The sequence below is a fragment of the Grammomys surdaster genome, unplaced genomic scaffold, assembly GCF_004785775.1.
Source record: "Grammomys surdaster isolate TR1022 unplaced genomic scaffold, NIH_TR_1.0 126271, whole genome shotgun sequence".
Lineage (NCBI taxonomy): Eukaryota > Metazoa > Chordata > Mammalia > Rodentia > Muridae > Grammomys > Grammomys surdaster.
Genome location: NW_021621071.1, coordinates 11,305,598 through 11,318,844, shown reverse-complemented (window position 1 = coordinate 11,318,844; position 13,247 = coordinate 11,305,598). Strand labels below are relative to the sequence as shown.

At 44.8% G+C, this 13,247-nt stretch overlaps 1 protein-coding gene across 1 annotated transcript in view; it reads right to left on the bottom strand.

Moving 5' to 3' along the window:
- The window catches only part of CUNH12orf56 (chromosome unknown C12orf56 homolog), a 51,584-nt gene extending 44,690 nt beyond the window's left edge, over positions 1 to 6,894 (bottom strand). The window contains exon 1 of the mRNA XM_028759121.1: positions 6,639 to 6,894. Within this exon, the coding sequence (XP_028614954.1) occupies positions 6,639 to 6,890 (252 nt within the window). The 5' untranslated portion in view covers positions 6,891 to 6,894. The remainder of the gene's footprint in view (positions 1 to 6,638) is intronic.
- Between the last annotated feature and the right edge of the window lie 6,353 nt (positions 6,895 to 13,247).

Here is a 13,247-nt window from a genome sequence, read left to right as displayed (position 1 = left end):
AGCCACTGAGCCACTCCTCCAGCCCCTCAGCCACTGAGCCACTCCTCCAGCCCCTCAGCCACTGAGCCGTCCTCCAGCCCCACTTTAATCCTCTTATTTTTGAACTGAAAAGCATTTTAGTTTTTTTTTCAATTACTTTTTAAGCAAGCCTATAAAAATAATGTGTTTCATTATGGCAACTTCGCACATATAAGGCATTATCCTTTATTCTTATCCTGGCAGCCTAGGACTTCTGGAGGGCATACAGTCACCAGGAGAGTGATAAGACAGAAAGAAGAGAAGCCAAGAGGTGATGGGGTCAGGAGACCTTTCTAATAGCTGTGGAAAAGAATGAAACCGTGCCTAACACAGCAGGGATAGACAGGAAGTGATAGACACAGATGAATGCACATGTACACACACATACTCACACACATACACACATACACACTCACGAACATACATACACATACACACACATATACACACACAGGCACACACACAGGCACACACATACACACTCACACACACACATACACACATACACAGGCTCACACACACACAGGCACACACTCACACACATACACACTCACACACATACACACTCACACACATATACAGACAGGCACACACATACAACTCACACTCATGCACACAGGCACATACACACACAGAGACACACACAGACACACTTATACATGTGCACACACGTACACAGACACACACACACTGGCACACTTATTTGTATTTAAGTAATCCTTTTTTGTATTTAGGGGTTTTTGGGTTTGTCTTTAGTGCAGCTAGGGGCTAGAAAGATGGCTTAAGAGTATCTGAGGCTTTTACAGAAGATGGAAGTTTGGCTCTCTGCACCCACATAGAAGCCCTCCAGCTCCAGGGACTCTGACACCCTCTTCTTGACTCCTGGGGACCCACACACATAAATAAAAATAAAAAATAAATGTAAAGAAAAAATGTGTCTAGCCTTAGAGAGATGCTGATGAATTGTAGAGTTGTACATACAAGAACAGAACTCTAGAGAATGACTCCAAAAGTAGCCTTCAGTGAGGCATCAGCACTTTAAAGAGGCCCAAGCTTTCTAGGAAACTGAGATGGACCATAAACACCCGTGAAGAGCTCAATTGCACAGTAACATTTTTTTTTCTTTAAAAGGGAAATGTCACCCTGTCCAAATTTATACCTTTTGCAAAACGTGTAGATTTCTGATCTAGCTTTTCACAGCTACTACCTGCCCATCCTGTTCCCTCTTTTTTCCCTTAGAGGAGAAAATGGGATTTCATCATGGGCTTGTTTTTGTTGTTTGTTTTTTCTTGTTTTGTTGGAGTTTTTAGGATTTTGGTTATTTTGCCTGAAGTGTGACCATGCCTTAGATCAGTGGCTCTAAACCTTCCTAATGCTGTGGCCCTTTAATACAGTTCCTCAGGTCGCAGTGAACTCCAAATAGAAAATTATTTCATAGCTGTCATTTTGCTACTGTCATGAATCATACTGTAAACATCTGACACACAAGGATATCTGATATAGGACCCCTGGGAAAGGGTCGCTTGACCTCCTCAAGGGGTCAAGAATTACAGGTGGATAGACTCACGGGCTGATAACCGTAGTCTTAGATTACCATAAGCCTACCCACACAGTGAACACGGAGCGCTGGGGCCCAGAAACATTAAGATTAGCTTACTCTGCGGCTTACAGAAGTCCAGTGACCAAGAACAAAGGCAGAAATGAAATCCGAGACAAGTGAAAGTTAACTAACCAGAAGACAAGCTTGTAGAGCAAGAAGAGAAGTCTGAGGACAGTGAAAAGGATGGTGAAGAAATAGCCCCAGAAAAGGGACAGCACCCTGGCAGAAAAGGGGATTAGGTTAAGCCTTCATGAAAGGGAAGGCTGGTTCCAAGCTGCCCTGTAGTGACATAATGTAAACTCAGTGACAACTGTGACATAAGTCAGAGGGTGGCCACACATAAAACAAGAAGTTAGGGAGCATGAAATTCTCAAATAATTATTAAAAATATTAAATTCTTTAAAATAAAAAACTCCAACCTGATGTGGTGGTGCACGCCTGTACTCTTGGGAGGCAGAGGCAGGCTGATCTCTGGAATTGAAGGCCAGCCTACACTAGCAAATCCTACACAGCAAGTTCCAGGGCTAATTAATGAGACCCTGTAGTGAAATTTTGGAATTTGAATTTCTTTTTTTTTTTCTTTTCTTTTTTTTTTTTTCATTGAATTTCTTTTAAAAACACAGAAATATTATAAGAACGAGGTTTCATTTTAATCACAGGTGTGGGTGATTTTAATCATGGAGTGGCTTCAGATTGCTCAGAGCAGCTGACTGTGATTTGCCTCGTGCTCTAGCAGGGGTGTGATTTTGCCAGCTGCAAATAGTTTCTGCAAGTGTGTGACGTTTGGAACTTTTTGTGACGTTTGGGGACTTTTTAGGGGGTACATAAATGCTAGAACCCTGGAGAGGTGGGAGGGGTTGGCTGGTTGAGTGATTGGTTGCTGGCTGTTGCTGATTGATTGTTGGTTGTAGTTTGTTAAGTAGTCATGCACAAAGAAGAAACAAGAAGAGGAAATCGATTATTCTGACAGTGAAGATCAAACTTGCACCAAGGAATTGAATGATCCTAGTAGCAGGAAGTGGCCTAATAATAATGTTGCCCCCTTTCCAACTCCTGATTTTATTTTTTCCTTTTGTGTCTGTACCCTTTTTCTCTCTTATCCAGTGTTAGCTGGTTAAAGGGATGGAGAAGGGTAGTAGAAAAGAAGAACCTACAAAGTAACAAAGACCCTTTCTTAAATATATATATATATATACATATATATATATATATATATATATATATATATATGAGAAAATTCTATGCATTGTATATTAGCGACTCACACTGGTAACAAGTAAGGCGATTCCGAGATGAGCAATTTTTCATACAACCTATGGAACTGGGTGCTAGTCAATGGTAGAGAGGTTAAGAGTGCACAGGGATCCAAGCTTAGTCCCAGCACCCACGCTGGGCAGCTCATAACCACCTGTAACTCCAGCTCTAGCAAGATCCAACGCCTCTGATCTCCACAGGCACCTGCACTCACGGGCACACGTGGACTATCGTAATCCTAGAACTATTTTATAAAACCTCCGAGAAGGAGATTGGGGCATTCGTGCTTGGCATGATATTTCTCATGAGAAATAATCTTCACAACTCACCCACTCGAAATGCCAAAAGGAAAACACCGTGAGGCCATTGTAACACACTGCTACAGCCCCGCTCGCATTTAGCAACATGAATTTGTTTCCTTTCAGTTCTGAGAGGTGAGAAGTCCAATCAGGAGCCCTGGCCTTGGGAGGTCAACGGGAGGGAGCTCAGTGAACCAGCACTAGCCTGAGATATATACGTTCCCAGCAATGCAAAACAAACCAAAAACAGACCCAGGAGAGGGTGTCACTGAGCTCAGACTGAGCTATTAATGGGACTGGCTCAACAGCTATTGGAGGCTCCCTGGGAAAGTCTGTCTCCTTCACAGCTACAGCGCCTGGATACTACCTTCCTTTCCATTGTCCCCAACTCCTCCTTCCTTTGAAACTAACAATGGCTGGCTCTGTCTTTCTCATGCTGCCTCTCCCTCTTTTACATGCCCTGGGCCTACCAGGATACTATTAATTAATTCAATTTTACTTATTTACTTCTTAAAGAAATGATTTAATTGAATTATGTGTATATGTGGGAAGAAGGGTATGTGAACGCGAGGGTAAGTACCAAGGAAGACAGGCTTCAGATCCTCTGGTGCTGCAGTTACAGAAGGCTGTCAATCATGTGATGTGAGTGTTGGGAACTGAATTTGGGTCCTCTGGAAGAACATTAAGCACTCTGAACTGATGAGCCATCTCTGTAGCCCCTGTTTATTAACTTTTCCAATGGGGTCTATGTAGCCCAGGCTGGCCCGAAACTTACATCCTCTGCCTCTACCATCAGAGAGCTGGGGTGAAGACATGGGCCATCAGGCCCAGTTCAGACTCCTACTTTAAAGTCAGTTAAGTGGCATTAGTAATTTCCCTTGTGATATAACATAGTCACAAACTCCAGGAATTTGGAGCCTTCCAAAGCTAACCTACATTTTGCAAGATGGACAATAAACCTAGTAACAATATTTAAATCTTATATTTGTGCAGACCATATATAGACATTACCTATTGTTCTGTTGGTTTTGCTTTTTGTTTTTATGGTTGTTTTGGGTGAGTTGTTCTGTTGGTTTTGCTTTTTGTTTTTATGGTTGTTTGTTTTGGGTGAGTTGTTTCATTTTGTTTGCAAAATAGGGGATTGAATTTACTTGTCATGCATTAATACTCTTCTGCATTCCAGCTAGGTGTTGGTGGCACACACCTTTAGTCCCAGGACTCAGGAGGCAAAGGCAACTGGATCTCTGATTTAGAGGCTAGCCTGGTCTACAGAATGAGTTCTAGAACAGCCAGGGCTACACAGAGAAACTCTGTCTCAAAAACAAAAACAGCTGAACCGGTAAGTATTGACTCAGGACCACCAGACCAAATTCTCTGCACAAAAGAGATTTGTCCCAGAGGGCCAGAGGGTGGAGATAAGGATCAAAGATAGGAAATAGAGCAAGAGGGAAACCAGGAGGGGACCAGAGGGGACCAGAGAGGAGGGGAGAGAAGAGGCAAGGGAGAGGGGAATGGATATCTGTCCCCAAGTGGGACAAAGGACTGCCTCTGGATAGAGAGGAGACAAATGTGGCCCACAGGCAAACAGTGGTTTATTAGGTAAAATGGGGAACCCCGTGTTAGGATGAGATGGCTCATTTTAATTGGGTATGTTAATTAGGTAAGCCAAAGGAGGCTTTTGATTGCTGGACTTTGATACTTTGATAGCTGGACCTTGGTAGTCAGCCTCAGGAGGGGGACTAGACCTTGGGGGGTTAGCTTTGGGAATGTAATCTAATGGTTTTATAGTACAGAAGAGGGAATGGAAGAGAAGGGCCAGCCTACCAGAACTATGCCCCCCACACTCAGGCTGGCAAGAGTCCCTTCAACAACAACAAAAAAAAAACCTCTCCTGCATTCCTGAAAGGTAAACCAGTCCATAAAGCTTAAGTAGGTATAGAAATTCTTCTCACAGGATTGGTTCTGGGTTTCTGAACCCTAAGGAGTATTACTGTTTCTGACACCTTAAAGTTGGTTATACAACAACTACCATACACTGTGTCTCTTAGGAAGAACAGCAATATCCAAAAAATCCTCACATGTTTGTCAAAACAACAAATATTTACACGAAAGATGCTAAAAAAGCTGAGTGCAAAAAGCTTTCTAGCACATTTGGTCAGACTGCAAGGCTGTACATTGGTAGAGCACTTGTCTAGCACAAGATTCCGAGATACACACACACACTGCAATTTACTTATATGGCAATTTATTTTTAATTAGTTCAAAAGAGTGGAAGTAATGGCAAGGATTTACGTCTTTTACTCAAAAGAAAAAGAAAAGAAAGGGGAGGAAAGGAAAACGTAAAGAGAGCTGGCCAAGTGACTCAGCCACTAAGGGTACTTTCTTAATGCCAAGCCTAAAGACAGTGTTCAAGCTCCAAGACCCACACCCTGAGAGAACTGACTTACACACTGTCCTCAGACCTCCACATTCTCACCATGACACACACACACACACACACACACACACAAATATACACACAAAAAGTGTAATAAAAGTTTTAAAGAAACAAATGTGGCCACAGCTGACGAGGGAAATCTGAGTAGAATTTTAAAAATAAGTATTTAATTTTATTACTTTCTTATAAATAAATATGTTAAAACCAAGTTATTGTTCTGTGGGCAAAACAGCTTCATCAACAGCTTCGCCAACTTCTCCCTGGGGGACAGAGACTCAGGCAAGAGTAAAGTAAAGGCTAGACACAAATCCCAGAGGACCAAGGAACACCTGGAAAGCAGCTCACACAAAGAGACCTGGAGGCAATCAGTAAGAGGAGAAACAGGAGAGGAGGCTGAACCTCCAATCAGCTGTTGCTTCTTAAAGTCAATCTATTCCCAAGAGGAGAGGGATACAGTGGCTACATTCTAGAACCCCGGGGCAAGAATGTATCTCTTGAGACTCAGTCCTGATGAAACTCATTCCAGGAAGCTTCCCCACTCAGTTTAGATTAAATGGCTGGCCTGAAAGACGGAGGGATCCTGGGCACATCACGCAAATTCATTCGTTCACGCACTTACTCTGGACCGGTCACATGTTGTCTAAACATGAGCGCCAAGACAGTAAACAAAGCACGGCGAGCATTTGCTCGCACAGGTGTGGTCTCCTGTTCCTCCCGCACACGCTGCAGAAGAGGGGCAGCACAGTAACCTGCACAGAGTAGGTGCTTAATGAACAAGAGGCTTGTCTCTACAGGGGGACAGGGTGTCAAACCTGCTGCCCAAAGTTGGGAACAGAGGGTAAACAGGAGGAGAATGGGAGAGCCTGTTTATTTGAAATTCTACGTCAAGCCTCAGCTTTCCCTCGCAGCTGCTTTCACGGACCAGAGATGGGGAAGTCCGGGGAGGGATGGGGAAGGTGTTCCTCCTTTCTCAGGCGCTGGAGGGGGATGCGAGAGCTTAGGAAGGAGCTTGCCCGCCCGCGGTCCTCACCAGGTCAATGGCCACGACGTCCCGCAGAGCCACGACCCGCCGGATGGACTTGGGCGGGTTCTCGGTCAGGTAGATGAGCCGGTCGCTGAGCACCACGTACTTGAACGTGTGCTTCTCGGCGTCCGACACCACGATGCACGGCTCGTAGGCGCGGACCGCGTCGTACACCTCCGGACGCAGGTGCCGCCGTAGGAACGCGTCCAGTCGGCTGTTCGTGCGCCCCGGGAAGCCGGATCGCACGGGGCTGGCCATGCGACACCCGCGGCCAGGCAGAGTAACCCCGGGTGGCCGCGACTCCACGACATCCAGTGGAACCCGCGCGCGCCACAAAGCAGCGCGCCTGCTGCCTCGCCACCACCACGTCTGGGAGCTGGGAGCAGGTCCCCAGCTTCAGGAACCCGCTCAGGAGTCAGGTTTCCCGAGCCCCCTGCCCCGCCCGGTCCCGCCCCTAATCTTTGCCCTCACCAGCACAGCAATGGGCGGAGCAAGACTAAGGTCTTTCTGGAAGTGTTGATTGACACCTTAGAAGTACTCAAGGGTCTGGGAAAGAATAATTAGAGCCTCTTTTCAGCTATTGAGCCACATAGTCCCATACAAACTCCATTGGTAACGGAGGCCAGTTTTAATCTGATTTTCTGTTAAAGAGAAACTTGAAACCGATGGGATTTTGTTGTTGTTGTTGTTTTGTTTTTGTTTTTTTGAGACCGGGTTTCTCTGTGTAGCCCTGGCTGTCCTGGAACTCACTCTGTAGACCAGGCTGGCCTCGAACTCAGAAATCCGCCTGCCTCTGCCTCCCAAGTGCTGGGATTAAAGGTGTGCGCCACCAACGCCCGGCGAAACCGATGGGATTTTACCGATTTGAGAATCCTATAATTACCATAACACTGACTGCTGTGACCTTCCAGCTTTGTCTTAGATGCAGGAGTCTCCAAAGGACCCCTACAAATTGTTTCGGTAACCCAGGCCATCCAAGCCAGTGCGCCGGTGTTCCCGATGTCTAGAAAAACGCGGAAGATGAATGCCAGGTAGAAGGGTTCTCTGGAGACGAAGCTGATGGGCTGAAGAATGCGGATTATGTAGCCATAGAGATGCAGAGCAGCAGAGTAGTTGCTTCAGGTTTGCGAGCTGACCAGAATAATGCGGTGTGTTAGGTTAGCGGGATGAGAAGCAAGACAGAAACTTGCTCTAGGTGTGCACTTCCATTTTCATTTCAAATCCTGGGAGAGCCATCTTTTTCTTCCTTCCCACTCATCTAAAGACCTGAAGATGGAGCTGGCCCACATTTGTAGGACCAGCATTCCAGAGACAGGCCTGGGGACAAGCCATAAGCTGGAGGTCTAATGAGTTCTGGGCTGCACAGCAAGACCCTGACTCAAAAATAAATACATGGAAAAGATACAATGAAATCTATTACTCCTCGACATACTAACAGACCTTAATAAAATCTGATGATCCTTACTGTGATTTATATTCCCCGTTTTCATAGTTTACCATTATGAACTGACTATTGGAAACAATTCCAAATTCATCGTGGGAGGAGAGTATAAATGTGTTTCAGTATATAAGCAGATATTGTGAACAACCCACTCCAGCAGGGAAGGAGGAGCACTTAGGACCTGTTAAACAGAAAGCAGTAATAGATAAAGATAAATAGAACACATTGTTTCTTTTCTTAGCCTGTAGTTTCTAGGAGTGGGGAAGAAGTGCCACCTGCTGGCAGAATCTCAAATGGCCTAGCACTCAGAGTGTCCCCAGAGTTTACTCTGTCTGACTCTTCAGCCAATGAATAAAAAGTGGTTCTCAACATGGGTGTACAAACTTCCTCGATAAAGGACCTTTGCTGCTTTAAGTCAATAGAAAATCGAGACCCCTCAACTCTGCCTGATAGTTAACCCTCACAGCAGCTCAGTGACAGATAACTGTAACTGTGACATCAGAGTTTAGAAAGTGAAGACTTCAAACCACTGTTCTGTCTCTGGGTTTCTGGTTTTATATCCACTTCTTGGGACCAAGACAAACAGAATGTCCAAAGCATGTCCAGCAATGAAAGTACATCTGCTGGGTGCGCTTAAAAGCCCATTAAGGAACAATCAGCTTTTGGTGAGCAAGACACCATCCTTAATAAACCTTGAGGTGAAGCACAAGACAAAGGTACTGATGACCTCATTTAAGCTTGGCGACTCACAGAGAAGACCGTGTCATGGTTTCCAGGTACTCCATGTTCCACTCCGTTGCCAGGGAAACAGCAAAGTTCAGACGGCCGGGATGGGATTAACTGCAAAGGAAAATTACTGGATTTAGAGCCAGGAGGATTGGATTAGTACTAATACCATTGTTCACTATCTGTGAGATTTTTAGAGGGAAAAAAAAAAAACCAATCGCTTAACCTTTCTGAGCCCAAGTCTCATCATATGTAAAATGTAACTACTAAAAGTGTTAGTAGTGCCCAGCTTGCCAAAGAGAGCAGAAGTGAGGGCTAGAAAGTACCCAGACTGCCAAAGAGAGCAGAAGTGAGGGCCAGAGAGTACCCAGCCTGCCAAAGGCAGCCGAAGTAAGAGGGCCAGAGAGTAGTATAGACACTGACGTGTTCTTGTTCCCTGTTTTTCAAATCCCTCCAGAGGTAGTTAACCCAAATACATCATCCAAGATAAGCACTCGATCCTTATCTTCTAAGCCTATCCAAACTCTAGAAACCTTTAGCACAATAGATTCCGAGTGATCAAGCATTCGATTACCATTTCTCCAAAAGAGTGGAGGATTACTTATGTGACACTAACCTCAAAAGGCACATCATGGACTTCCATCAGAATGGAGTGGTGAGTCTTGAGTTCAGGGTTAGCAGATTGAGTTAATTTGAAAGAATAGCGTTTATGAGCGTAATGCTGAGAAAGCAGATAGACTGGGTTCACATTCTAGCCCTCCGACTCAGTAGTAAATGACCTTGAAAGTCACTCAGTGTAAAATGTTAAGCTAGGTAACCATTACCTGGCTAGCCCGCCATTATAAGGAAACTTTCTCATGCCCAAGTTGATTACATATTCTGTTCTGTCCTGTGCCCTTGGGATCCAGTCGTGATAGAAGTCAGTAGAATGGCTTTGTATAGTTATCCACAATGAGCCTGGACCTGATCCAACCACCCACCAGCATTTCCTGCACCTATGTATAAGCTTTTATAGTATTTGCTTTTATAAGTTGCCCCTGGGATGGACCCCAACATAAGAGACTTGTACCAATATAAGAAATTATTTGTGATAAGGCTTCCATTTTGCCGGGCGGTGGTGGCGCACGCCTTTAATCCCAGCTCTTGGGAGGCAGAGGCAGGCGGATTTCTGAGTTCGAGAGTTCGAGGCTAGCCTGGTCTACAGTGTGAGTTCCAGGACAGGCAGGGCTACACAGAGAAACCCTGTCTCAAAAAAAAACCAAAAAACAAAACAAAAAAAAGACTTCCATTTTGAGTAGTGATCAAGTAAAGTTTACGTTCCCAAGACCTCCGTGGGAACTGACATTCTACTTGGCAGAAAGAGACATGTACGTGGGTAGCTGACATCCTGGTTGGCAGGTTAAAACATGAATGTTAGACAAGTACCATGCTTGCATAGACAAGTTAAGACATTAATATTAAGCCGGGTGGTGGTGGCACACGCCTTTAATCCCAGCACTTGGGAGGCAGAGACAGGCAAATTTCTGAGGCTACAGCCAGGGCTACACAGAGAAACCCTGTCTCGAAAAACCAAAAAAAAAAAAAAAAAAAAAAAAAAAAAGACATGAATATTAGACAAGTCAAGTCCCTTGCCACAGTTTAAAACCCCAACCAATGGGATCAGGGTAAGTGTACAACAAAAACATATTCCTAAGGAAATCACCCTATTCCTAAATTCTGATTGGTAGAATAATTCAGCATAGATGTTTGTAGGCCTCAGGCTTTAAAAGCCCTATAGGACCTTAACTGGTCACAGTTCAGTTTCCGAATCTGGACTGTGCCCCTGATCAATTGGTCCTGGGGCCTTTGCTCAATAAATCCCTGCCTGACTGAGATATGTGTCCGTGTGATTTGTGAGGCAATTCCCAGACTCCCAACACTCAACACCTCAGTTTCCCTGTCTGTGAATGAGAGCAAAAGCTCCAATAGCAGAGCAACATCATGACCAGCAATGCTTGAAATGAATTTAGAGACGGGGTCGAGGCTGTAATTCGGTGGCAAAGGATTCGACAGCCTGAGTGAGACTCTGGATTTGATTCTAAAGAAGCACAAGATCAAGAAATGAAAGACCAGGCATGATGGCATGTGGCTGTAATCATCCACCGAACTATACTTGGTAGGCAGAGGCAGGAGGATTGCTTACAAACTCAAGACAAGCCTGGCCTACAGAAAGAGACCCTCTCGAGAAAAGACAACAAACAAGCAAAGACAAAAGATCACGTGCCATTCAGGGGTGGTGCCCCATGCCTTTCATCTCAATGCTCAAGAGACAGTGACAGGCAGATTTCTGTGAGTTCAAAGCTGGTCTGGTCTACATATTATGTACTGAGTTCTAGGACAGCCAGGGTTACATAGAGAGACCCTGTCTCTAAAACACACACACACACACACACCACAAAACCAAGTACCTAACAGTAAATACTATCTGAAGAACAAGGGCTAGAGGAATGGCTCAGCAGTTAAGAGACTTGTTACAAAATCATGAGGACCAGAGTTCAGAGACCAGCATCCATAACACTCCAAGAATCCCATAAACACCTGTGGTTCTCGGTTTCAAGGGATCTGACATCCTCCTCTGGGCTTTCAGCACACACAGGTGCAGGCTCAGGCACCACGCACAAGGATGGCAGGTATGAATTAACTCTTAAGTAGAGTAACTTCCACAGGCGTGTGGGTGATTCCCGCTACTTACAAAGTATCAAGTTGAGAAGTTGCCCCTGGAATACTGAGCTGAGCTTTTCGGCTTCAGACCAAAAATCAGAGTCTAATGGCACACAGTAAAGAACAGCATTTTAAACCCGTTTGCTTGAGTCCTTTTACTTTTGTTTCTGGGATTCCCTCCTCACGCCGACTAGTCTGTTCCTCTAAGCTACATCATCAGCAAGAACAGCATTTTGTTTTTTCTTTCATGTGATGAAGTAAAAGCGTCAAACTCAAAGTGACTTTCAACAGGTCTAAGGTGCTTTATTTTGCTTTATTTTTCCTTATACATTTATGATAGGTCTCGTTTACTCAAATTAAAACTAAAGGCAAGGCAGTACATGTGTACACTTGAAATCTGTGGTAGGTGAGTAAAATCTGGACTTCACAAGGTGACAGATGGCACTGGAGAGATGGTGGGCACACGGTGACTCCCAAGTGTAACTCCAGCTCCGGGGGAATCCAGTGTGCCCTTCAGACCTCTGTGGGCACTGTACATGAATGGTGTACTTACATACCTGCAGACAAAACACTCACACATGTAAAATTTTAAAATGATAAAACAAAATCGGGACTGCTTTAAGAAGCTCTTAATTATTCTACTTAGTATTAATGGCTACTGTTCATTTAAATATCTGTAACAGTTAGCAATCAGATAACATACAGAAGACTACAAACAAAGTCTAAGGAAATATGCAAAGGCTATCAATTAAAAACAACATTTTCAGCCAGGCAGTGGTGGTGTATGCCTTTAATCCCAGCACTTGGGAGGCAGAGGCAGGTGGATTTCTGAGTTTGAGAGTTCGAGGCTAGCCTGGTCTACAGAGTGAGTTCCAGGACAGCCAGGGCTACACAGAGAAGCCCTGTTTCGAAAAACCAAACCAAACCAAACCCCCCCCCAAAAAAAAGACTGTCTCAACAAGACAGAAAATTGGGATGGAGAGATAGTTCAGTGATTAAGGACATTTGACGCTCTTCCAGAGGACCCGGGTTCGATTCCCAGCACCTACGTAGTAGCTCATAACCATCTGTAACTCTAGTTCTTAGGAGACCCAATGCTCTCTTCTGGCATACATGAGTATGTATGTGATATACAGATATACATGCAGACAAAACATCCACATACATTAAATTTTTAAAAAATCAAAATTTAAATTTTAAAATGAGGAGGATAGGAACCACTATGCAAAAATACAGAACTGTGTTATTGGACTGTGAAAAAAAATAACCATAAAGGAGCACGAGAGATGGTTTGTGGGTAAAAACATCTATCTCCAAGCCTAATGATCTGAGGTCAGCCCCAGAAATCTACTTAGCAGAGAGAGAGAGAACCAACTCCTGGATGCTGTCTGTTAGTATTCTGTTAAACTCCACCTCCACAGTTACTTGGCAGCAGCTAGATATGCTCCTCCCCACAGTTACCTGGCAACAGCTGGGTAGGCCTGCCCACTATAAAAGGGGGCTGCTTGCCCCCTCCTCTCTCTCTTACGCTCTTGCTCCATTGACCCCTGCCTGCAGGCTCTCTGTCCCCTCTCCCCTCCCCCCTTTCCTTCCCCCTCTCTCCACGTGGTCATAGCTGGTCTCTCTCTCTCCTCCCTCTCCTCCCTCTCCTCCCTCTCCTCCCTCTCCTCCCTCTCCTCCCTCTCTCTCCTCTCTCTCCTCTCTCTCCTCTCTCTCCTCTCTCTCCTCTCTCTCCTCTCTCTCCTCTC